The 26,367-nt window shown below is 51.9% G+C and overlaps 1 protein-coding gene across 4 annotated transcripts in view; it reads left to right on the top strand.

Annotated features, from left to right (window-relative positions):
- COL22A1 (collagen type XXII alpha 1 chain) overlaps positions 1-26,367 on the top strand; it is a 258,511-nt gene that overhangs the window by 213,572 nt on the left and 18,572 nt on the right. For all 4 annotated transcript variants that reach the window (XM_040494491.1, XM_040494492.1, XM_040494493.1 and 1 more), the window contains exons 49-55: positions 2,722-2,775; positions 6,227-6,280; positions 11,275-11,328; positions 15,560-15,613; positions 19,552-19,596; positions 20,255-20,308; positions 22,284-22,337. In XM_040494491.1, the coding sequence (XP_040350425.1) occupies positions 2,722-2,775; positions 6,227-6,280; positions 11,275-11,328; positions 15,560-15,613; positions 19,552-19,596; positions 20,255-20,308; positions 22,284-22,337 (369 nt within the window). The remainder of the gene's footprint in view (positions 1-2,721; positions 2,776-6,226; positions 6,281-11,274; positions 11,329-15,559; positions 15,614-19,551; positions 19,597-20,254; positions 20,309-22,283; positions 22,338-26,367) is intronic.

Below are 26,367 nucleotides of genomic sequence, written 5' to 3'. Positions count from 1 at the left end.
AGGTCCCCAGAGTAAGTGATGAGGGAAAGCCCCACTCCCACCCCACCCTGGTCATTCAAAGCCTATAACACGTCTTCCCCCCGCCCCAACCCCCCTTGCAAATGAAACCATGTGCTCCTCTCATTGGAAATTGTTCTTTGACAACTCTAGGAAAGGGCTCCTGGCTTATCATTCTCATGCAAGATGATGCATCTGAGATTCAGAAACAGCCACCATCAGAGGGTGGCTGAGTCAGCTAAGCATCTGACTTTAGGTCAGGTCATGATCTCACGGTTTGTGGGTTCAAGCCCTGCATCAGGCTCTGTGCTGATGTCTCAGAGCCTGTAGCCTGCTTTGGATTCTGTGTCTCCCTCTCTCTCTGCCCCACTCCCACTCACACTCTGTCTCTCAAAAAGAAACATTAAAAAAAACGTTCAGAGACAGTCACAATCAGACTGCGGCTGCTCTGCCTCCGACTGACCGATGTGTTCTTCAGTTCACTCAGTGGATGTTTCCTGAGCATGTACTTTGTGCTGTGCCCTGGACTGTTAATCACCTTTGGGAGTGGATCCTGGTGAGCTGCCCATTCGGGGTCAGTGGCCAGTCATTCTGTAGCAACTCGAGAGCAGGATACCCTCCTGGTCATTGTATTGTTTCTTCAAGTGCTTATATGTCAGACCCTGGAACCAGGGATGTGGAAACCAAACAGACAAGGCTCCTTAGAGTTTATTTCCTGGTGCTCAGTTGGCATCCTACTTTCAGATGAAACCCTTAACCCCAACTGCCATATGGAACTTAATTCCAACTTAGCTAGGTTCCAGAGTAGAGGATGCTGGAAGTTTTTGGCAAAATGATATGGAAGAATCCTGATTTGTAGTAGAAACTCCACTGTTCTATTAGGTTTTGACTAGACGTGTCATTTCCCTGTAGCGTCCCAGCCAGAGAACCATGAACCTTAGGCTCTTTGTTCCAATATTATCAATATCCCTTTATTTCGTGAACATTTACTGGGTCCTTACCTGGCGGAAGAGGTGGGGAAAAATCTGACTGCGTCTTGTCCCCGGGAATTTGTCTGACATGGGAAACAACACCTATCTTCTGCAGCTGTACCAGACTTCCTTGAGGTCCACCATGTAGCTGTTTCTGTAGCCCTAGAACTTGGCCAGGACTTGGTATGATATGGGCTTCCTACAAGTTTATGTGAAAAAAAAACACTAAAGATCGCTGGAAAGGTATCAGTAAGACTGCAAGAGCTTGTGTGTTTGTCCTCCCATATTTATAGTATCCGGCATGTTCCTGGTCGTGGGCTGGCCAGTAGATGCACCACTGTCATCTGTGCTTATGATAACGGAGAGCCCTTTATGGAGAGCCCTTAGTACGTGCCGATGCTGACTAACTCCTTATATGTATTAACTTTCTCAATTCTCTCAACAACTCAGCTGAAATAGGAGCTCTTTTTCTCCAGTTTACAGAGGAACTGATAGGTACAGAGGAGTGGAGTAACGTGGAGAGCCAGGACATGGACCCAGGGACGCTGGCTCTGAGAGGGTGCACCCCAACTGATACCTTCTATTCTGTGCTAAGCACACTGCAAGCACTGCCTCATTTCCTGCTCCCCTCCTCACAGCCCGGACAATAATATCACTTCTACCCTTTCACTGACAAGGAAGCTGAAGATGGGAATCGTATACCCCTTGACCAAAGCTAGAAAGAAGCAGTGTATTCGTTAGTCTAAACAATCTGTCCCCTTGGAGCATCTGGGGGGCTCAGTTGGTTGAGCTTCCAACTCTTGGTTTCAGCTCAGGTCATGATCCCAGGGTCATGGGATCACTCCCCATGTTGGGCTGCACACTGAGCATGGGGCCTGCTTGGGATTCTCTCTCTCTCCTGCTCTGTCCCTCTCCCCTGCGAGTTCTCTCTCTCTCAAAATAAATAAATAAAAATTAAAAAAAAAAAAAAGAATCTATGTCTCATCTGCCAGCCAGCCCAGCTTTCATTCATTCATTCATTCATTCATTCAAGAAATATTGAGTGCCCACTATCTCCGAGGCAATGTTTTAGTTCCCAGTAAAGGAAATCATCAACAAACACTAGGGTGGCAGATGGCGATAAAGGCTATGGAGGAAAATGAAGGTGTTAGGAGAGGCAGGCGCTTTGGAGTTTGGATTTGGGAGGTGGATAATTTCTCACTGAGCCGGGATGAGGACGAGGGCAGGCTGTGCGCTCTGAGCCTTGGGGGACTGGATTTCACGCAGGGGGAGCAGCAGGGGAGGGAGCTGAGCGGACTCACCCTGCTGCACTCACTTACGTGCATAGAACTCCTCTTTCGTGGTTCCATGCACTTCTCATCCCTGGGTTGGCACAACCAAAAACACCCTCCTTATTAGCCTCGAAGATAAATCCACTTGTTCCTTCTTGCCTTCTGTCCCCAAATGTCCCCTGATGTTAGCCGGAGGCGTCCACTCTGAAGTGAGACAGTTTGCTGTTGCCGGGCAGGCCGGCTGGCTGGCCACTACTCTGGTCCTTCCTGCCCCACGGCTGCTGTTCCCCTGACATCTTTGTGCTCCCAGAGACCAGACCAGCGTGTTGGGGGGGGGGGGGCTCCCAGGAGCATCTGTGGTTCTGGCAGCCGGGGAGGGGCTCAGGACGCACCCTCTGGGCACTGCTTCGTGCACAAAGAGGCGCTAACCATCTCTGTTGAGATCCTCACAGCAAACTGACTGCCTGCTCTGTCGTCCTTAGGGAGCGGATGGCGTTGCTGGGGCCGCTGGACCTCCAGGGATCCAAGGGCCGCCGGTAAGTTACTTAGCAGACTGGACCTGCCCTGAGTCTGTTTGGGCTTCCCAGAACCCAGGTGTTCACAGGCCTGGTCCTGGTCCTCCCTCTGCCTCCGTGGCTCCTCATCCTAAGTATTCACAGTCTTGCAATGAAACCATGGGGGAGGGGAGTTGTTTGCTTCCCATTGGGACCGTGGTTTCTTGCCTCTGACATAAACATTTTGGAGCACTTGGGTGGTTCAGTTGGCTAAGCGTCCAACTTCAGCCCAGGTCAGGATCTTGAGGTTCATGGATTCAAGCCCCGCGTCGGACTCTGTGCTGACAGCTCAGAGCCTGGAGCCTACTTCGGATTCTGTGTCTCCCTTTCTCTCTCTACCCCTTCCCCTGTTCATGCTCTGTTCTCAAAAATAAGTAGAAAAACGTTAAAAAAAAATTTAAGAAATAGAATAATAAAATTAAAGTGAAATAAAATAAAAAAGTAAAATTAAAATAAAATAAAATAAAATAAAATAAAATAAAATAAGTTTGGATGAATGGCCTGGCAACCCAGGATTCCAGAGTCTGGTTTACAACCAGCTCACACAGGCCCTGTGGGTGTGGTTCTCTTCTGAACAGGCACTGGGGAGGGGAAAGGCTTGAGCCAACCCGCCCTGAGGCTACGGTATATTTCAAGAGGCACGTTGGACAGGAGTAGCTCCTGTTATCCAACCGCCCCAAAGAGGAGCGAGAAGTCAGAGAGGGGAGTCACACAGGACTCTGCCTGGCGTTCCGAGCTGGCTCGCAGGCAGGTCAGCCCTCCCCTGGCATCTCTGGGCTCTGATGCCAGGAGCTCTTGAGGGATCAGTTAGGACAGCTCGTCCTAACCTCCTGCTGGGAGGAGGAGGGCAAAGCCCAGTGGGTTTGGGTTACTAGTCCAAGGACACACAGGTAATTAATGTCCAAGTTGGGAGTTAAGTCACTTTGGAAACTCCTGATTCAGTGTCCTTCTGCCATTCGACTCTGACCCGCTGTGGGGGATGGCCGGGCTGGGGGCTGCGGGGGTGTTGGGATCCAAAACTAACAGCCGCATGGATCGGCTTTTGTTCACCATCCGGCCAGTCCTCTTGAAGCTGCCCCCTTAGAAGTCCCGGGCGGAAGGGAATATAAAACCTACCGCAGGCAGCTTTGCACCGATTCTCGGACACCAAAAGATCTCCCCCACAAACACAGACCGTTTGCCCCAGGAGAGGAAGATACAGCCCAGATGTGAATCTCACATACCTCGGAGCTAAACTGTATTGAGTGAGACATCGATTCTGTGGGACCCTGTGGCAAGCGATGGCTGTGCTTGAAGCTGCCTGGGGTCCCGATATTTCACTGTATACATCAAACCAGAGTATGCTCCGAGTTTTCTTAGCATAAACAATGAGTATTGGTAGGTTAAAAAAAAAAAAAGAAATTTAAAAAGCTAAATGGGACATAATAAAAAAAGATACAAATTGAAAATATTTCCATTATATTTTGAAATGAAACACATAAACCATTTGCCAATCTTTTTGACATAGAAGGAAGGCCTTACTTCGATTTTGGGTCCCCTAGTGGAGTCTCTTGTCGTTATTCTTGTAAAAAGAACATCTACCCACTTACTGTTTGCTGCTTCTTGAAAAAGTGGTTTGAGAATGTAACACCACCTGTGAAGCAATTTGAATGCAGAATCCTAGATCGTTAGGGTATTTTTTTCCCTAATCTTTTATAGCTATCTCGTTACAGCCATCTAGATAGTGAGTCATCTTTGTAAAATAAAGTCTTAACTTAAAGATCATTCTTTTTCTTTTTCCACCTACATTTAGTTGGGTTACCTAATGAATAATTATGTAATTTCCAGGGTGCCTGGGTGGCTCAGTGGGTTAACTGTTTGACTTTGGCTCAGGTCATGATCTTGCAGTTCACAAATTCGAGCCCCGCGTCAGGCTCCATGCTGAGCATGGAGCCTGCTTAAGATTCTCTCCTGGGGCACCCGGGTGGCTCAGTCAGTTAAGTGTCCGACTTCGGCTCAGGCCATCATCTCGTGGTTCATGAGTTCGAGCCCTGCGTCAGTCTCTGTGTGGACAACTCAGAGCCTGGAGGCTGCTTCAGATTCTGTGTCTCCCTCTCTCTCTGCTCCTCCCCCACTCAAGCTCGCTCTCTCTCTCGCTCGAAAATAAATAAAAAAGCATGACAAAAACTGTGTAATTTCCACAGCAAAGCACAACTTGCACAATACAAACAGGATTTGGACCAAGCTGACCTCTTGTGTATCTTCAGCTCACATCATGGGGTTAAAAAAGCCCGAAATAGTAAACATTTTAGTCTTCGTGGGCCACGTGGTCTCTGTTGCAAATATTCAGCACCACTGTGATAAGATGAAGTCTGCCATGCACAGTAGGTCAACAAAAAGGTTCCACTGTGTTCTGATACAACTTTATTTGCAAAAGCAGCGAGGGCTGGAGTTTGCTAATTCCAGTAGTGGCTCCCTACTAGGGTCTTTGGAAAAACAGACCTTCAGGAAGGAATCTAGTGAGCTCCATTATCAGTATTTAAAAATCCCTAATGATGCTGAGTCTTTGTTCCAAGTTGACCAAAAAAAAAAAAAATCCACTTTGTTTATAAAATCTGTATAAATCTGAATTGAATATCAAAATATCTCCACCTTTGGTTTTCTTCCAAGAAGCTAACATCACAAGTCTTAAGGATACCTCATTTTGTGTGGCAGGTGGATTAGAATGTAAAACCTGACATCGGCATTTTACCACTTCAAAAGAAACAGTGGCCGGAGATTATAAAGGCGTTGGGGCCTCTTAATTAGAGACACAGGTGACATAAGAACACTCATCCAGGTAGAAATGATAGCATTGATGACTTCATCTGATTGAGAAGCTGTGTTTGGCAGTGATGTGTGTCTGGCGAATAAAATGGAAAATGAAGTATGAATTAAGGCAATTTGGTAAACACAGTCTTTCAAAATACCAGCTATAAACTTGGTAGGAAGTTTAGGAGCCTCCAGACGAGGGGATGGTGACACCAAACCATCTGTTTAGCCCCAGGCCAGCTTTTTGCTTGTGTTGGATCCCATGTGCCCAACAAGGTCAGGAGCTGTGGTGCTGCATGGTAAGGGTTTGGCCCTCAGGCAGTGTTGAAGATAAAGTACAGAGCTGGGGCTGGACCCAAGTCTTGTGGACCCCAAGCATCTTCTTCCCACCAGGCATTTCCATCTTCAGTCCCCCTGAGTCCATGTAACACGCTGGAAAGCTTCCCTCTGTGCACATGCACCTGCTGTGATGTGCTCCGCTCTGGGCGCCTCCCTGCTGTGGGTCAGGCAATGCCTGGCAAGCACTTCGCTTCTCACCGAAGATGCCTGCCAGCCCGTGAGGGCAGTTCTGTGTGAGATCGTTTCCTTCCAGAAAAGCCAGTCTGAGAGATCTAATGGTGTTTTTGTGTCTTGCATCCTTCAGGGGAAAGAAGGTCCTCCTGGCCCTGAAGGCCCATCTGGGTTACCCGGAATCCCGGTAAGTGAGATTAAACACACACACACACACACACACACACACACACACACACACAATGCGACCAAAAAACCAAAAACCTGGTTTCTCTACTACAAAAATGAGCAAACCAAAACATACTGCACTACTGTTTAGGTAAGACATGGTCATTGGGGGAGTTTCCAGTATTACAGAAAATGAGAAGGAGAATCACTAACCAAAGCCAAGTTAGTACGTTTTTGGTGGGGTCAGTCTTAACCTCATTCTTCTATGCAATATGCACTGTTGTTGTTGATTTGTGTAGATGATGTTTTTATCTCTCTCCACACACGCATATGTGTGTATCCACGGTTAAGATCTCTCTCTCTCTCTCTCTCTCTCTCTCTCTCTCTCTCTCACACACACACACACACACGCACAACTGTGATAATGAACTATTTATGATAAAATAAACACTTCTTATTTTCCACACTGGTATTAACTGTTCATACACTCATTAAATTTTATATACACTCTACCCAGCACATGTACCATAATATATATGATCATTCCTCTGTTGCCTCATAAATCTTATCGTTATTTTTTTTAAAGACTATATTAAGCTATTTTGCATGCATGGCACTTTTCTATGTAATGGCCCTCAAAAGTGAGGTTCACTTGTCAGGTGTAATAATGTCTGAGGTTCTTTATTTTTTTTAATGTTTATTTTTGAGAGAGAGAGATAGAGTGAGTGGGGGAGGGCAGAGAGAGAGGGAGACAGAATCCAAAGCAGGCTCCAGGCTCTAAGCTATCAGCACAGAGCCCGACGCGGGGCTCGAACCCACGAGCCATGAGATCAGGACCTGAGCCAAAGTCAGACGCTTAACCACCTGAGCCACCCAGGCACCCCTGAGGGTCTTGATACACATTGCCAAATTACTTTCTATGAATACTGTTCTGGACTTTTAAATTTAATATACTAGTTAGTTAGTAAGGCTGGTCCAGAGAGATCATATGCTGCCTCCTCCATTGAGAACCCATCCCTGTGGAGTTGGTGGTCTGGCCCGTGCCTGCTGCTGGGGCCTCTACTGGCCACAGCCCCCAACCCTGGCCCTGCATACTGTATTGTTTTATTGCAGCCGCACTGGCTTCCTTTTGGTTCGTAGAATGTTCTGCATCCTCTCTTTTCCAGACCACAGGGCCTTTGCCCATACATTTCTGTCTACCCACAATGCCTCTTCCTTACCTCTTGCACCAGCTGCTTTTGCCTTTGCTCTTTTGCATCCCATCTCAGGCATCACCCCCTGGAAGTTTTCTCTGCACCCCCTAGGCTGGGGCAGTCTCTCCTAGTCTCTTTTCCTTTCCTTGTGAGGGCCTATCTCAGCGGTAATCACATCTTTATTTGTATAATCGTTTCATTAGTGACCCCTTCCTCCAATGTTCATTAACTTATTTGCTCATTCGGCAGACTCTACTTAGGCACCCACTGTTTGCTAGAAATGGAAATCTAACAGAAAAGTCCCTGCTAATCATGGGGTTTTGCTCTAGGCTGTGGGTTCTAGAAGACCAGGCTTTGGCTTCCCACACATAGTGAACACCCAGCAAATACTACTTAAAGAAACACATGGATGAATGAACTGCGCTCTCAGAGCCCTCCCTCCTCAAGTATCTGAGAAGTGACTACACTGGTCAAAGACACATTTCCCAGGCACCACTGTCAGCTCTCCCTGCAGCCATGTGACCCTGGGGTTAAGTAGCGTGTGCAGGGCGCACAGATCTTAAAAGATGTGCTGGGTTGAGAAACCCCTGTTGGTCTACACTGCGGCCCTGCAGCCTAGCCTGTCCTGGCAGCTGGAAGGTACTGACTGATATAATTCTAGCGATGGTGAAGCTAAGGAGAGAAAATCCTGGTCTGGCTTTTGTGCCAAGCCCTTATCACCACAGCCCTAGCGTACTGGAGGAGAGAGGCATGGCTTCCGTTGTTGACTTCACCATTTTCTTAATAATGTCCCCTCAGCCCCTCCACCCTGTCCTCCCTTCCAGGGGAGGGCCCTGTCTCTCAGACATAAGCCAAGCCTGGGCACATGCTATCCCTGCAGCCTCGGGAATGGCTTCCTCTCTCTCACCCCATCCCCCACCCCAGCCACTCTGAATGCCTTTGCCTCTTCCGTATCATTCCTGTGTCAGAAACACTTCCTCTCCTCTGCCTGGAGGATAAGAATCATCGTAGCTTCGGGGCACCTGGCTGGCTCAGTCGGTTAGGCGTCCGACTCTTGATTTCATCTCAGGTCATGATCTCATGGTTCATGAGTTCGAGCCCCGCGTTGGGCTCTCTGCTGACAACCGGGAGCCTGCTTGGGATTCTTTCTCCCTCTCTCTCTCTGTCTGCCTGTCCCCTGCTTGCTCTCTCTCTGTCTCCAAACAAACATTAAAACAAACAAACAAAAAAAGAATCCTCATAGCTTTCATGTGCACGGTGCACACCCCCTGATGGGCTCTGTGCAAAGAGCTTTCCGCATGTTATAACATATGTACCCTTTGCCGTGGACCCTCTCAGCAGCTCATGCTGAGGTCTGGACTGGACATCATTTTCTCTGGGAGGTGCCCTGAGCCTCCCCAGGGGCTTAGGTAGAAATCTGAGCAGTGCTCCAGGAACACTCAGCCCCCTACACCATCACAACACAGATGCAGCCACACACACCCGTCCATCTCTGTCCACCTGCACCACACCCTCCCCAGCACAGCGCCAAGTGGTGCTTCCTAGATCTGGTCTGACCTAGGCCAGAATTCGAGGAACCAGACAGACCCAGCCGTGGTCCCCACCAGTATGTGGCCTGGGGTCTCGTGGAGAAGCCAAACAGAAAAGGATGAAACCATTGACACAGAGCATGCTGTGCTATGTGGTAGGTAGAGGGGGGCCCAGGGGCCCATAGTGGACACCCAAGCCAGACCTGGAGGTATGTCTGTGGAGGGGACACTCGAGGTGAGTGTTCAAGGTCAAGTAGTCAAGGCTGAGAAGGACGAGAGGGGTCAGGAAGAAGGTACTCCAGGTAGGAGGAGGAACGTGTAAGAGACATGGATGTATTTACATACAGGAACTGGCTAGAAGAAATATTAAGTGTTAGGGGTGCCCTGGGGGGCTCAGTCGGTTAAGCGTCTGACTTCGGCTCAGGTCATGATCTCGCAGTTCATGGGTTTGAGCCCGTGTCGGGCTGTTTGCTGACAGCTGGGAGCCTGGAGCCTGCTTCGGATTCTGCCTCTCCCTCTCTCTCTGCCCCTCCCGTTGCTCTCTCTCTCTAAAAAATAAACACACATTTTTTTTAAAAAGAAAGACTAAGTGTTAGGAAGTGGCTTCTGCTTCTGGCCAGGGCCATGGGGGGCGCACTGTGACTTTGCTAACACTCATTGGGCACCAACGGTCGCTTCTGGGAAGGAGAGCCACAAACCTCACCATTTATTAGGCACCCCTCTGTGCCAGAAAGACCCTTCGTATTCCTCCCCCTGCAGTCGGGGAGCATCTCTTTAATTTACTGAAGGTGCAGAAGCAGGTTCGGAGACATTAAGGGGCTGCTCAGCAGGTCTGCCTGAGGCAGCTTCTCTCTCTCAGAAAGCCACCTTTCCTTCTCAGACGATTACGTGGGCCACACACGGCCCTCCTCTGCATTTCCCCATGTGGCACTCGTGCTGCTCCCACACATCATGCCTTTGCCCCCGGGGGGTCCTCGGGGTCTCCAGCCAGAGTCTACAGGTCTCCCGCCTGGCCACGCTTCCTCCTGTGATTGGCTTCCTCTCCCACGCACGCGTCTCTTGACCTCCCCCCGCTGCTGCATGCATGGAGAAAAGTGCTTTCTGGAAAACTCTTGATTGAAAAGAGGACCAGTACGGCCCGGCTTCCACAGCAGCCCTGCTGGTTTCCCTGGTTAACATGGTTATGCCAGGAGCGGCATTCGGAAAGGGTTACGGGTGTCCGTTGAGCATTGGACCAGCGCCCTGGATGGCCACGAAACTTAGATTCCAGTCCACGGTGGCTTCCCAAGGTGCCAGGCGACTGATGTTGAAGGCACTGATGAGGAACAATGCCCGGTGTCCTGAATGCCTACAGCAGCAGAGACAGCCCTGGTGCTGGGGCCACCTGTCGATGCTGGGTTAGTTCTGCCTCGTGGGCAGGAGCTTCCATTCTGACCGCCTGGTAACTCTGTGGAGCACACTTGCCATCTCTTTTTAGGAGCAGGGCACTGAGGGGCTGAGGATATCAATAATTTGCCCAAGATCAGGTGCCTAGTAGTGCAAGAAGGATTCAGACCTTGCCTGGGTTGACTCAGTTTCCCTTCTGCCCTGCTGCCTGGTTGCTTTCCTTCCCCAGACCCCCATGCTCACCCCCAGTCCAGGTGGCCCAGGATTGGAACCTAAGTCTGGGTGATGTCATCGTCATTGTATAGAATTCTCTTTCCCGTTTGCAGAGACTTGAAGAATAACGGTCTCTTAGGGAAACCTGAGGCTTCTAGTGACCTCCTTAGGGCAAGGAGGCTGGCCATGGGGAGGGAATCCCAGCTGGATCTCACGGAGAGAAACGCCAAGTGTTCACAGCTGTTCGTAACCCACACGTAATCTGTGTTGGCTCCCTGAGCCTCCGTGTGTCCCGTGCTGCCCTGTATCTGTCCAGTGTCCCCAGTGTCTCCGTCAGAAGCTGCATCCTTGCCCACTCCTTGCTGCATTCGATCCCGGAGGCCCAGACATGACGCTCTGGTGTCCCAAGGTTGTCTTCATGACATGCCTACTAGGGGCTTCGGCAGATGAACAGAACCAAGAATGATGCTATTGCAAGTTTTTGCCTTTCCGCTCTGTGCCAGGCGCTGTGGATCGGAGATCCCAGCCAGAATTGTGGTGTTGGGAAGGAACCAGGGAGTCAAACCAGTTCTGTGTGTTCAAGTGGCCCCTTAGCTGTTCAGTGTGGCTGCAGCCCAGCACTAGGCGTGTGTCCCGAACGCAGCCTGTCTTCCCTCCCGGCACCTCCAGTACCAATTGGATTTCTCTTGCAGGGAGAAGAAGGCAAAGAGGGCAGAGATGGAAAACCAGGTCCCCCCGGGGAGCCGGTAAGGGACTCTCAATTTTTTACCATTTTATGCACCAAATTAGTAATGTCTCCGTTAACAGCTGCTCTTTGTGGACGAGCTACTGTGACACAGGTGCAGCCGGAGTCGCTTTCTCTGTGTTGCTTCGTTTATTTCTCCTGACAACCTTACAGGGCGAATGCTGCTGTCCCCATTTTATAGCTGAGAAATGGAGTCGCAGGGAGGTCCGGTGATGGGCCCAAAGTCATATGATGGGCTGGTGACAGAATCAGAACTCGAGCCTGGGACCTCGGCCTGGCCTCTGCATTTTTTTTTGTTTTTGTTTTTTTTTTTTACTGCCCCCTTCAGCCTCAGTCCTGTTGACACGGGAGGGGAGCTGGGGCAGGTAGACACTGGCTGCAGTAGAAGCCTGATACCCTGGAGCCTGTTATCCCCACCGAAAACCTGAGCATTCTGGCTAGCTCCAGGTGAAGGGAGTTCGCCCTTTCTTCAGCTTTGGTCTAGACTTGTAGGTTTTGTTTTTTCCCCTTTTCTTTTTCTCTAATGTCACCTGCCCAGGACACACGGTGAAACAGACCGAGTGCTTGGGAGGGAGTCTCTGTGCCCCAGCGGCAGTTGGTTGGAACAAAAAGTGGGCAGGGGGTTCTGCCGACCCGTATCTGTGGCCTCACTGTGGTCCTGCACAGTTGCCTGCTTCTCTTGCCCGTGGGTCAGGGCCCGTGGGGCCAGCACGTTTGTCTCCCCAGATCCCTTCCATGGCCTCAGTACTGAGGGGGAGCTGGAAGGTGGTTGTCTGGGCCTCAAGACCCAGCCCTCCACACGCCCAGCCATGGCAGAGCGTCAATGATGGCGTGCCCCTGCTAGTATATTACGCAGCCCCGAGGAAGGTATTCTCCAGACACTGCTGTGAGCCTTCTCTAAGACGCATGGCAAACTTGGCCAGAATCGCTGGACAACCAAGCGAGGTGAGACATCAGCCATCGGTGGGAGGCACCGGCTCATCTCACTGGTAATGACGTCAGGACGTGACTCTTCCCCAGCCGCCCTGGTTTTAAGTCCTGCTGAGGTCAGAGCTGCAGAACCCTTAGAGCCACTAAGGGGGACTACACGGAAGTTTCTACAGCGGGGTTTCCAACTCCATCTAATCCGGTCATAAACTGTTACGACTTCTGCATCTTACGCGACTTGCGGGAAGCACCTTCTTCATCATTTTTCACTGCTTGCCGGATGCCGGAACCAGAGTTCACTGCTGAGAGGAAAAGAAAGCGCTTAGGGCAGCAAGCAGCGTAAATAAACAAAAGGCCCCTGCCAAGCCGCCGAAGCCGCCGAAGGCTGATGCCCAGCAGAGCAGCCCGTGGAGGGCACGTGGCAGTTAGCGGGGTGAGACTGTGGGAAGGGAGAGAGAACGGAGACCGTCACTATGTGCCCGGCTCGCGCTGCGGCACAGATGCTTTGTTACCTTTTCCACTGTGACCCCCAGAAGATCCCCATGGGGTGTGGTGTTATTATTGCCCAGATGAGGAAACTGAGGCACAGAGAGGTTAAGCAGGGTGGCCAAGGTCACACGGCTGGTAAATGAAGCTTCTGGGACTCACCCTCCAGAGGCTGACTCCCGAGTTCAGTGCTGCAGGACAGAAAGTCAACTTTTTTTTTTTAATGTTTGTTTATTTTTGAGAAAGAGAGAGACAGAGAATGAGGGGGAGGAGGGGCAGAGAGAGAGGGAGACACAGAATCAGAAGCAGGTTCCAGGCTCTGAGCTGTCAGCACAGAGCCCAATGCGGGGCTCGAACTCATGAGCTGTGAGATCATGACCTGAGCCAAAGTCGGACGCTCAACCGACGGAGCCACCCAGGTGCCCCAGAAAGTCAACTTTTCTGCAGGTATGTTATTCTGAGAGTTGTCAGGCCTCGGTCTGCATCCAGTGCGTTTATGGATTGCCTCTTCCAGTTAGGCCTGTGTCAGGCCTTGGGCCTAGACCAGTACGAGACCAAGTCTGTTCTGGGCATGCGGTGGGTAAGTCAGTACGTGAGGAGGCAGGGAGTGGGGGCTTAGCAACTCCCAACTGGGAGCCTTCCAGAGTGTGCCAGGCGCTCACTCCAGAATCTCAGTGTGTGGCCTTTGTGACGCCTTCTCTCTCTGAGCGGCCTGAGAAATTGGCCTGGGAATGAGCGGCACAGGATCCCATAAAAGCAGATCCAGAGACAAGGATTTACGGCAGGCGGGGCGTTTGGGAAGTGCTCCCTGGAAACACTGAGGGCATGAGGAAATGAGACTGGGAAAGATCCCCATGGGGAAAGCCACCGACATCAGGCTAGGGAGTGAGCCCCTCCAGGGGTCAGCCAGGCCAGTGTCACTGGAGACCCTCTGAGAATTTGTGAGGAGCTCACTTGGAATCCGTGCCCCCAGCCCTGCCAGCCAGTCCATCCATCCGTCTGTCGATTTCAAGCCTTTTTAAATAGAGGATTGCTCCGGGAGGCATTAACGAACACATTAACTTCCACACCTCAATGTCAGGCACGCCCGAAGGCCGTTCTGCACACAGCTCTCAGCCTGAGCAGGGACTGCTTACCGATGATGGGCGCCCCCCGCCCCCCCCGGGGAGCCAAGCGGATGTGGTTGGAAAGCAGCAGCATTTGCTACACTCGGTGTATTTTTTCAAGTTCCTATGTGTTAGGGACATGGATGGACAGACAGACGGCAGATAGACAGATGGGTAGATGATGGATGGATAGATATGTAGATAGATGGATAGATTGGTTAGATAGCTTATGTTCTTATATGTTAGGGACATGGATGGACAGACAGACGGCAGATAGACAGATGGATAGATGATGGATGGATAGATACGTAGCTAGGCAGCTTTTTGAGTTGCCTGTTGTGTCATCTTTATTAGGAGGTATTTGAGTGATAATTATAGCATATAATGATGTACAGAGACTCTGGAGCCAAAATACCTCGATTAGAACCCCAGCTGTGTGACCTTGAACAGACCACTTAACCTCTCTGTGCCTCAGTGTTTGGGCCCATGGAAAGCGATCATGCTTCCCTCAACGGGTTGCAGTGAGGCCTCACTGCCAGAACACGTGAGGCACTCAGTTTGTGTCTGGCACGTGGAAGGCCCCCAGGAGTTGCTGACTGTTATGCTCGGACCAGTGATGGGCATGTCACCTGAGGGCAGCAGGTGTGGGAGCCAGTCTAGGACCATGTACCCGCGGTCCTAAAGCCCTGGGTGGGGTGGGGGTGGGGGGGTTGTGCTGAGTTTGCAACTGAGAACAGGTCCAGGGAAGGGAAGATCGAGATCACACGGCTGGACTCGAATCAGTCACACAAACCTGCCCCACCCCCTCCTCTCCGCGATTTTCCCTCCAAATCCACAGATGCGCCTCACTCTCCTTCCCCACTGATGGGCCCCATCAGATCCTCAAGGTCTCCAGGCTGTGAAAAGGAGGGGAATGTGGGGGAAGGGCATCTCCTCCTGTCTCAGCGAAGGCGGGATCAGATGCTGCCCCACCCCCCCCATCAGTGGGATGTGCCCTTTCACCGGCTCCCTGCCCCTCCACACACCCCACCCCAACCACGTCACCTGGACTTCAGCTCCCAGTCTCTCGTTGGCTGTTATTTGTGGCTAGTTGTGCCCAGGGCAATGCCAGGCTGCTGGTGGTGAAGAGTTTGAATGGCCCGGGTGTCCCCACAACTTCTTGTAGTAAAGAGAAGCTGGGCCAGGGAAAAGGAGGGGTGAATGGCAGACCTTCCTGTCCGAGGCAGCTGCCGGCTGAGATGAGCAGCCTTTGGGGATGTCGCACGCAGCGGGGATTCAGTCTGGCTTTGCCGTTGATGAGCTCAGTAAAGCTATGGCTTCTCTGAGCCTCAGTGTCCCCAAGTGTGACGTGCAGCAGTTGATAGCTGCCTTGAAGTGGTTCTGTGAGTGAGCACAGAGTCACTGAGAACTCGGGTGTCTGCAGCGTTTTGCATCCAGAGCAGAGCACTTTTGAGAACGACCAGGGGCCACTAGGAACAGTGGCTTCAGAGATGACACCCTGTGTAACCAGCACAGTCCAGGGAAAATCCAGGAGCGTGTAGCCTGGACACATGGGGGGGATTGGTACGGACTGAGGTGGAATACCGTGCCGGGAAGGAGGGTTGGCAGGGGTGAGAGACTGGCCGCTGGAAACCTAACGCTGTGAAGCCCAGGTGGCCAGGAGGGAAGATCCTTATCGTGGTGTCCCCAGGCGCTTCTCTTCTCTACTCTCAGGGCAAAACTGGAGACCCGGGTCTACCAGGACCAGAGGGAGCCCGCGGCCTGCCTGTAAGTGCCCGTGTGTGTGTGTGTGTGTGCGTGCTGTGTGTATGTGTGTGTGCATGCGTGCACGTGCATGCTTGTTGTCCATAGTACAATGCAGCCTCAGCCGCCCGGCTCCTGTGCTGAGCCCGCCCACTCTGGATTTCCAGAAGTACCTCTCTTCCAAGGCCCTGGTGCTCCTACGTAATAAATTCAGTTCTTTCATGTATGCATGGCTGTAGGATTTATTTTCAAAATGACAACCATTGTTGCCATGTTGTTCTAAGTTTTCTTTGTTCTTAAACTGTTTACGATCATTTTAATGGGATTTCTCTGGATGATAGAACCTAAAAAGGAGTCTTAATTTTGAACACTTTCCATGGCTAAGGGTTTTTTTCCCCAATTACGAAAGTAACCCATTCTCCTTGTGTGACAATGACAATGATGGTACTAATACAAAAAGAATAAGAAAAGTAATGTTTTAGAGAGTAAGATAGAGTTACTTGTAATTCTACGACGCAGAGGTAAAGCTGTGTTCACATTTTTGTACATTCTTTCCAGATCTTGGGCATGTAGGTATGAATTCTGTATGAATTCTGACTTTTATTTTAAGTATGAATTCTGACGTTTATATTTATATATCAATCTATATCTAGCTGTCAAGCTATTATACATGTAAACATACATAGATAATTTTTCTATAAAAATTAACTCTGTATTTGGGGGTTATTTTTTTTGGCTAAATGTTTCACTTCTTCATAATTTCAAAATTGTTTACACAATTCCATAAATTTATTTTTAGGAAAAAAACATTATTTTTAATAAAATTCCTAAAATCCAATTATCTGGCAAGAAGTAGAGATCAAAATGCTACTTCTATTTCCTTAATGTGTTTTTCTGTTAAAATCAATAACTCACCTGGCTAGTATTCAATAAGAAGGAACTGGAACACAAAAAGCAATTTCCTTTTTCCTAAATCTCCTTGCTTTTCACCTGATTGTCCTTTAGGAGAACAAAATCTAAGGATGGGGAATATTACTTCCTATGGTGGAATTAAAACACAGAGTTAGTGTTGGCTTTTTTTTTAAAGGTGGTTCCTGGCTTATTGGAGGAGAAGGTCTTCCTTTTAGCCAAGGGGATCCATTTGCTGGGACCCGTGTTGGGGCAAGACGCATTTCTCAGTTGGGACTTGCAAGGAATCCTACCTCAGTGCAGGCGCAGGGGTTAGAGGCCCACATTCTCTGGCTGGCACAGCATAAGTCAGAGAGCAAGGCTTTGAAGAACCACACGGCCTCTAAGATGGACAAATGTGGGTTCAGCTTTCACCTTATCACTTACTAACTTTCATCAGGAGACCTCTCTGGACTTTTGTGTCTTCTTCTATGAAATGGAGATCAGAATATCTCCCAGTTCTGTAGGGTGGTTGTGAGCATGTAATGAAGCATGTGAAATTCCCAGCCGCGTGCCTGGCCCCGCGGTGAGGCTCCCTCCATTGATTTTGTCCATGATTATATGGGAAGAGAGCGTACCAGGGGCCCCAGCTCTGGGATGGCTGGATTTGGGATTCTAGTGTCTTTGAGGAAGGTGCTGGGGCCCAGGCAGGCCCTGATCCTCTCCAGGGAAAGAGAACTGGCCTGTGTTGAACAGCAGAGAACACTTGTTTATCTCTTAGGCGGTGCTGGCAGCAACTCGGCCAAAGTGAGTTCTATCGCCATTTTACAGACGTGGAAACTGAGTCCCACTGAAGAGAAGTAGAGTAGCCGAGACCCCCGGCTCCCAAGTGGTTCTATTCCATGGTTCTATTCCAGACCTGATTCCAAAGTCGGCCTTAAGGGTCCATGAAGCCCCTTTCCATAGATTAATTCTGCAAAGCTATCGATGCCTGGCAGGTGCTTTCAGTCTTCTCATTTTGTAGGTGATGTTAGGACTCCCGAGGGCTGAGCTGACTTCTCCGAGGTACAGTGGTTGATCTGAGCCAGCTTCCTTTTTGTCCTCTGCCTTAGTCACTGACGCTTCCTGGCTGGTCACCGAGTGACAGCCCGGCTCTGGTGGCGGCACCTCGTCTAATCCTCACCACAACCCCACAGACAGGGGTCACCTCCCCAGGGATAGCCGAGGCCCAGAGGGGGAGCCACGTGGCCAGCGGCTTAGCAGGGATGTGAAACCCACCTGGCCGGGCTCCCGGCCCCTGCGTCCCCTGCGTCCCCTGCGTCCCCTGCATCCCCTGCATCTCCTGGAGCCTGAGAGCTTGCACCTGTCCCCACACCACCTGCTGCTCTGGAAGCCTTCCACAGAGCCCCCCTCCCAGAGGCAGGTGAGGTCACACATTCTTACCACCCAAATCTGGAGAAGCAGGGTAAAGAACATGTTCCCAGGGTAACAGCCACCACATCGGAGAGGCCGCTAGGTGGTCTCTCTTTTCGGACGGCCAGGCCCTGTGGTGGCCTTCTCCCCAGCCGGGTCTTCATTCGCTTTTTGGAACCAGGAGGTAAAATCAGGGGATAAGGTGAGAGGAGAGCATGGTGGGGTCAGCCAGGAGACATTGGCCTTGGCTCTGGACGGCCTGGTTTGGCCACAAACTGCTGCCTCCCAGAGCTGAGGGTGACAGTGGGGAGGGCGTGCTCTGCGGTCAGACAGACCTGGGCTTGGGTCATGGCTCTCCCGCTTCCACCTGTGACGGACAGGCCTGAGCCTGCTGCTTCTTATGTAAAACGGGGGAAAGATGAGCCATCTCCCAGGCCTGCCATTACACTGCAGTGACAGGATGTGGCAGGGGCTCCACGGGGAGGGATTTCCTCCCTCTTCTCCTCTGCTACCGTCTGAGCTGCGTGCACGGGCTCTGCTCACACAGGTCCGTCGCTCTGTGCCAGCCGCCGGCTGGGGACCGGCTGGCCGGGGGCACTGGGTGCTGCAGGGGCTCAGAGCGGTGCTCTGGCCAGGATGCCCGGTGACAAAGGTACGAGGAGGGCCTTGGAGAGTGAGTGCGTGAGGACTGAGGGAGATGGGGCTGGAGACAGGAGGCTGGTAGGGAGGAGGCCTCCAGCCAGGAGGAGTGTCCCGATGAGGAAGGGATCCGCCGGGAAGAGAGGACATGTGTGCACGGGCCTGGAGCAGGAAGGGAGTGCCTAGTGTGCAGCCTGCAGCAGAGCCTGGGACGTGGCACAGTGAGGTGGCCAGGTGGGCAGGTGCCCCTCAGGCGGGGACCGTGCCACCTGGGTGTCAGCAGGTAGGGAAAGCTCCCCGAGACCAGAGCTGGTGAGACGTCAACCCAGCGGTCAGGAGAGTGTGCAGAGCAGGGACAGTGGGAGGGCCTCGGGTCTGGGCAGACCTGGATCTGAATCGGATTATTTTCTGATCCTGGGACTTTGGGCAGGTGTTTTCTCTCTCGAGCCTCGGTGTCCTCACACGTGTATGGGGTTGTTACACAACAGGCTGGTCTGGCTGTTAAAAATGATGGTGTCAGCCCTGCTAACGACTTCTTTGCTAACGACTGCTTTGCTCGTAGGGCTTGACGCTCTGTAGCGGTGCATCAGGTGATCTCTGTGCAGGGAGAGCCCAGCGCTGTGGCCCAGGACAAGGCTGTTGGGGGGGGCTGGCCACAGCTGCAGGAATGAGGGAGGTGCCCTGAGACCCACCTGTAGAGTGAAGGCAGGGAAACACCTACTCCAGGGGCCAGGCACTGGGGGTGCAAGCCAGACGGGGGAACATCAGGACGATGATGCTCAGAAGGACATGGGGCGACACCCTGACTCGCTGGAGCATTTGTAGGAACAAGCCTTGCAGCTCTAGTCATGGTGCAGAGTCACCCCATCACCCAGCATCAAGGGCCTAGCCTCTGCCTGGGGTCTAGAATGTGAGGCGTCAGGTGAACCACGGCGAGAGGGGGCACACCTGTCACCCCAGGTGCCTGCCCCCTCTCGCCTGTTCAGCCTGCCCTTTGGTGGACTAACTCCTCTTTCTTCCAGGGCTTCAAGGGACACACAGGCGACTCTGGTGCACCGGGCCCCCGGGTAAGTGGACGTCTAGCCTTGGCGGCCGGCCCAGGTGGACATGAGCTGGTGCTTCTAGACTGAGGGCTCCTGGCCCCGCAGGCCAGCATGGCAGCTGGTCGCCCGAGAGAGGACAGCGGGCATCGTGGGAAGTGCCATTCCCGGTCTTGGTCTGGTTTTTCTAAACGTTCCTTCTGGGGGCCAGACATTGAGGTACAACCGATGGGACCAAATCAGCCTGGAATCAGGAGGCCTCTGTGGGTTGTGCTGCCCGCAAGCCATGCAGGGGGCCCAGGGCTCACGTTCTTCCCTCTCCTTCGGATGCCCCAAACAGAAGGAACCTGGAAGGCTGGTCAGACCCCCAGCCGTGCTCCGTTTAGGGACGGGAAAGCCGAGGTGTCCAATGGGTCAGCCACGGAAGAGGCAGAATTGCCCGCCGGTGCGCCTGGCCCTTGGGCTCGGTTTTGCCTGTGGCTTAAAGAGGCACAGTGGGGTCCAGGCCCTTGCAGCTGGCCGTGCGGGCGCTGCAGACCCCGGCTTCGGCCAGGACTCAGTGGGGCTCTTTCTGGTGGGCTGTGCTTCTGGGTCTTTCCGCCGCCCAGGTGCACGGAGACCAGGCGCTGGCATTCTGCATTCTCTTCACTAACGTGGGTATTTTGTTTCCACTTCCCCCTTCTAGGGAGAGCCTGGTGCCATGGGGCCCCCTGGCCGGGAAGGGTCGCCAGGAAAAGATGTGAGTGTGGGTGTCCTGTGGGGCCCGGCTGGGCCTGTGGAAGGGGTAGAGAGAGTGGAAAGTGTGCATCCCTCAGGGCTCTGGAGGTTGGTGCCTGTGGAGGCTTGCATAGGCAGGTGCTCAGAACTGTCCAGTGATGTCTCTCACCTGCCGGCCCCTGGGGTCCTCCTTGGAGTCCTGAGGAGGCCCTGGGGTCTGGGTTTCCAGCCTCAACAGTTGGGGCCTGTGCCGCCCCGTAGCTAAGGAGGCTTTGCCGAATCGACCTTCCGTGCCTGTTAGTATCAGTGGTGGCATTTTGGGTCCGGCCTCACATGGGCTTGAATTTCAGTATCTCCCAGATTATCTCTCCAGCCTGGCTGCTCCGCAGTCTAATGAAACCACCATCATGGCCACCACTAACATGTGCTGTGTGGCATTTAAATTTTTTTTTAATGTTTATTTATTTTTTAGAGAGAGACAGAGTGTGAATGGGGAAGGGGCAGAGAGAGAGGGAGGCACAGAATCCGAAGCAGGCTCCAGACTCTGAGCTGCCAGCAGAGCCCGATGTGGGGCTCGAACTCATGAACCTCAAGATCATGACCTGAGCCAAAGTCGGACACTCAGCCAACTGAGCCACCCAGGCACCCTTCTCATGGACTTTTTGATCTTGGGATCAGGGCAGGGCAAGATATCTTTTACCCTAGTCCTACCGATAGAAAACCTGAGACCCAGAGAGGTCCAGGGACTGACTGGTGGTCGCACAGGCTGTCAGAGGTGGGAGGAGGCGGCCTGGGTGGGATCTGTCAGCTCTGCGTGCCCCTGGGGGACCAGACCTCATATGTGACACATGTGGGAGGTCTGACATGTGTGGCTGCAACTTGGCCTCCTGGGAGTGGTTATTTGCTCAGGAGCATGGGCACAGGGTCCATGTCCAAGGGGTCCAAGAGGTCCAAGGGGGTCTCATGCCCACCCTTTATATCCGTCAGGATCTGCATTTAAATCCTGGGGAAGTGCACCCCGCCCATGGCTCTTGATGCGCATTGTCTTCTTGACTGACCTGTTCCATGAGATCATAGAGCTAGAAGGGCCTTAGAGGACCAGCCAGGCTCCCATGTTTCTCCTCAGGAGCAGAACTGGCTTTACAAAGCCAGTCTAGTGTGAGCAGCACCCTGTCGTGCAGCTAAAAGCAGAACAGCTGCATTGACCCCGGGCGGGGCCCTCTCCCAAACCCTGACCCCGGAGGCACCTCTCAAGGCCAAAGAGCAGCTTGAAAATCCATTCCCTCTCAGTACAACTTATAGCCAGTTGCATGGAAGGAGCTCCCCAGGCAGGAGTGTGGCTGAGCTTAGCTCCCCTGGCAGGTCAGGGAGCAGCTGGATGGGAGCCTAGGATGCCAGACCAGGGGGCAAGTGCTTTCTCCCTCCTTCTCAGCTATAGGACTCTCTTCGTTTTAGAGCTCCATTTTCTAGAGTGTTTGAGTCTGCTCGGTAGGGAGCATGGCCGAGCTTCTGTGTTTTCATTCATAACATGGCAGAGAATGACAGCCACGCCACGAGGCTGCTTGGAAGACCAGGTGGTGGATCACCACCACGTTGCACCCTGGAAGGCACTGTGTGCACGGGCAGTATTTTTCCTACTGTGGCAGCAGAGGCAGGAGTGAGTTCAGTCACTGTCCAGTGAGTCAGGGACAGACGTCCAAGATGACTTCTCTTCAATGGCTGCCTCCCTTAGTTCAAAATGGCGCTAGCAGAAATCGCTGTGGGATCGGGTGGACGGTGTCTGAGCAAGTAAATAAATAAACCAGGTTCACGCATTTACTCATCTACATGAAATGAGTTCGTCCATGCTTGGAATCACTGGAGATCAGTGATGAAGGGTCTGAACAGTTAAGTTGGGTCTCTTGGGGAACGTGATGAAGTTTGGTCCACATTTGAAACTGTGTCTCCATTATCTGCCTGCATCCACTTTGTGATAACGTGACCCCTCTCTGTTCCAGGGTGACACTGGACCCACAGGGCCACAGGGTCCCCCAGGACTAAGGGGCCCACCGGTGAGTATTACTCTCCTCTATGTTTGCCTGTTAGCCCAGCGACATTTGGTTGGCTCATCCTGGTACAGCCCTGTGTGTTGTTTAGAATTGACGGTATTATAGGGGTGCCTGGGTGGCTCAGTTGGTTAGGCGTCTGACGTCGGCTCAGGTCATGATCTCGTGGTTTGTGAGTTCGAGCCCTGTGTTAGGCTCTGTACTGACAGCTTGAAGCCTGGAGCCTGCTTTGGATTCTGTGTCTCACTCTCTGTCTCTGCCCCTCCCCTGCTCATGCTCTGTCTCTCTCTCTCAGGAGATGAATAAATGTTAAAAACAAATGGCAGTATATCCTAGAATTTGGAAATAGCTACTGCCCTAAGCCCCACTAGTGCCCTACTACATGTACCCTAGGCTATTTTCTGGGACCTCCTGGCACGGCAGGGCCCTGTAGGACTTCCCTTAGGTCATTCTAGTGTGTGATGCATGATCTGTGTATTAGTTTGCTGGGGCTGTCGTAGCAAAGAACCACAAATTTAGTGGCTTCAACAACAAATTTATTGTCTCACAATTCTGGAGGCTAGATGTCCAAGAAATTTCCTGTCTTACTATTCCAGAAGCTAGAAGTCTAAGATCAAGATGTGGACAGGCTTGGTTGCTTCTGAGGGCTGTGAGGAAGAATCTGGTCTGTTCCCCTCACTTAGCTTCTGGAGATTTCCTGGCAAGCTCTGTTGTTCCTTGGCTTGTACAACATGACCCTGATCTCTGCCTCCGTCTTCACATGGCATTGTCCCTGCGGGCATGTCTCGATGTCCAAATGTGCCCCTTTTCTAAGAACACTAGTGGTATTGGGTTGAGACCCACCCTGCTCCAGCATGACCTCATCAAACTAATTACATCTGCAGTGACTTTGTTTCCAAATAAGGTCCTGTGCAGAAATGGCACAGTTGTGACCCATGCTAATGATAGAAGGAATCATACAGAATCCAAATTAAAAGAAGATTCTCTTTTCACCCCACCTCTACTAGACTCCAGAGGGAGCCACTGATAATAGCATTTTGTGTTTATTTTAAAATGTCTTCAATGCACCTATAAGCATGTAGATAGAATGCACATCTGTTACACGACACTTTATCTTTGCAGTTTGCTTCTTTGCATGGTGTATGTGTGCATGTGTAAATTTTGGATGAGTATGGAGTAGATGAGTGAACAGCCTGTAGCATAGCTATACGTGGGCTTCCTGGGTCCCGGTTACACAGCTGGTCAGAGCTGTAGACAAGACTTAAACCCAAGACTTTCTGACACCAAATCCAATGCTCTGCACCTACCACGGCCATGGCCATGTTCTTTGTCCTCAGAATCCTACCGGACGCACCTGGGACAGGTCTTAGGCATTTGAATGCCACCTCTTTTGGGAACTCACCAAGGGGCGCCTCTTTCTTGCCTGGTGGGGCCACAGTGACGCACATCCCCCTTTCTACACTAAGTCTGGAGCGCGGGGGATGCAAAGTGGCCAGGTGCCTCCCACACCCAGTCCTGGATCCCCTGCATCTGAGGAAGGGCATGAAGGACAGCTGTCAGACCAGGATGTGGGCAGCTCAGTGAGCCCTACTATTCTAGGTGTTTCGGCAGTGGGACACATGTCCCCTGTGTGCAGTGATGGGTACCTCATGTGCTGGGGGACTGGCCACAGGGCGACACCAATGCTCAGGAGCAGGGCATTTGGTGCTTTGGGGATTTCCATCCCAGCCCTGGCTTCATATTTTCAGATCACTGTCTGACCGTGTTCTTCTCCTCTTTCTGGAACATGGCATTTGCTCATCCAACAGCGTGCACTGGGTTAGGGAGCTGAGCTGTCCACCCCCCGCCCACCATTGGTGGTGTCAACCTGCAGATCCTGGGGGCATCAGCACCATCCCTATATGCAGGGACCAGGAGGCTGACACCCGGCAGGTCTCCTCACCAGGGACACTTAGTCCCTAGGGCTTGGGATGCCCAGCCCCTTTACGCTTTATGTATGCATACAGACCAGAAACAGATACTCAGTACAGCTGTGGTGTTAAACTTTCATATGGGATGAGGAGAAAATGTCTGAATAGGCCACGGGGCAGGAATGTAAGGGCAGAAAGATGGAGAAACCCTGCTCTGGAGCCCCAGGCACCCGCTGGGGCCCCTTCAGGCCATCCTGAAGCTTCCACACCCAAGCTCTGGAGTTAAGCTTGCATATTGTTTTACAGACTGGGTGAGTCCATAGAAGGATCACCCCCCAACCCCTCTGGTCCTGCTTCTTTATCTGTAAAGTGAAGGGAAGTTGTGAGATCCAGTAGTTAAATTAGTGAGGTTCTGGAACAGTGTCCAGCCCTCGGAACGTTCCCAGCACTGGCCCCCTCCAGGGTCTCCTGGCACAAAGTGGCATTCTGTACATCCTTGATGAATGCCAGTGTGTTGAGGGGCATGGAAGAGGGAAAGGAAAGCGTGTGGGGAAGAGCAAGTACTCTGGGACAGGTGTGGGGAGGGGAGATGCTGGCAGCAGGCCCCGGGGGAGGATGCCAAGGGCCTCACACCCACATGCAGGAGATGGGCCTTGGCCCGGAAGCCCCGAGGTCCCCAGAGGTGGCTTTGTGTTTTTCTAATGTGCCACCATCAGTGCTGAGTGGCCATCACAGGGACTCTGTAACCAACAATAAACCACTAGAGTTTGCCAAATACTTAGTTGAACGCATTAGAGGAGGTCCTAGGTGATCCCTCTGATAACCTCTTTCTCACTCAACTGGAATCGATCGGCCTTCCTGAGTGAAGAGAAGATTCCTCGCAACCTCAGCAGGTTCATACAACCTTGAACCAGACATGGAGTGGTTATGGAGAGCTTCCAGGAAATACTGGCAGTCCCAGTGTTGGGGACACATGGGGATTTACCTGTTTGCTCTCTGGAATCCTACGAGGCCGGGGCTCTGACCGTCCCTGCTCCCAGATGAGAAACACAGGCAGCGAGGTCAAGTCACTCGCCATAGATCACACAGCAGGGAAATAGCAGAGCCAGGATTTGGACTCAGGCAGTCTGATTCAAGAGACTACAGCTGAAGATCTACCTGGGCCTGTGTGTGCCACATTTCCTTCTCAGAAAGATCACCCTGGTGGGAGGTGCACAGAACAGGAGTTTGGAGCATAGAGGAGGGGCTGTGGTTTCCAAGACAAGTGGGGCATGAGGAGTGGCCTGCAGCCCAGGAGGGAGCCAGGTCCCAGCCCCTCCCGGCCCCCAGCGCCCTGACAGGTGACAGGTGGCTGCCCCGAGCCGCCCCTCCTGAGTACATCCGCCTGTGTTGGCACCGAGGATAACGTGTCTTGGCCCTTATCCTCTCTGCAAACCAGAGGGAGGAGGAGGAGAGAGATAATTACCATAGGGATGAGCCAAAGCACATATTTTTAGAAAAACACAGATGGGCTGGTGGGTGGGCGGAGGGAGGTGCCGGGAGGAGCCGCCACATCACATTCCCTGGAGGGGTCCTGTGCGGATCCTGGGCTTTCTCTGTGCCTCGGCTTCCTCATCTGTGATACAGGGATAAAGATATCCACCCTTCAGGCTTCCTGGAAGGATCATGTGAGCTGTGCCACATGAATCATCCATGGTCACATGGGCACTTCTTAGGCCTAAGATGTGAACCCTATTTAATCATGATCACCAGCAAGTCGTGTCTCTCATGAGACACAGGACTGGGCTCCGTGCTTCCTGGGTTCCAATCTCAGCCTCTTCACTTCTGTCTTGGGCAGGTTGTATAGCCATTCCGTGACTCAGTTTCTCCATTTGTAGAATGGCAATGTTTGTATCTGTTGTGCGCAGCAAGTGACTGCGTGCAAAGTCCAGTGTGTAGGACGTTGGCTCAGACAGCGTTAGCTTCTTTTTACTATAACATGTTTCCCTGAAGCTGACTCACTGGTGGATGCGTGCTTCACAGATTATAGGATGTTAGCACCTTTTGGTTACAGGATCAATGGAGAGTGGTTTCCTGGGATGTTCTTGGTGCATTCATTCCACACAGTATCTCCTGTGTGTCTGGCA

This window comes from Herpailurus yagouaroundi, unplaced genomic scaffold (assembly GCF_014898765.1).
Source record: "Herpailurus yagouaroundi ecotype Mexico unplaced genomic scaffold, PumYag 186, whole genome shotgun sequence".
In the NCBI taxonomy this organism is placed as follows: Eukaryota; Metazoa; Chordata; class Mammalia; order Carnivora; family Felidae; genus Herpailurus; species Herpailurus yagouaroundi.
The sequence above is the reverse complement of the archived record's forward strand: the minus strand, read 5'-3'. Positions and strand labels throughout refer to the sequence as shown.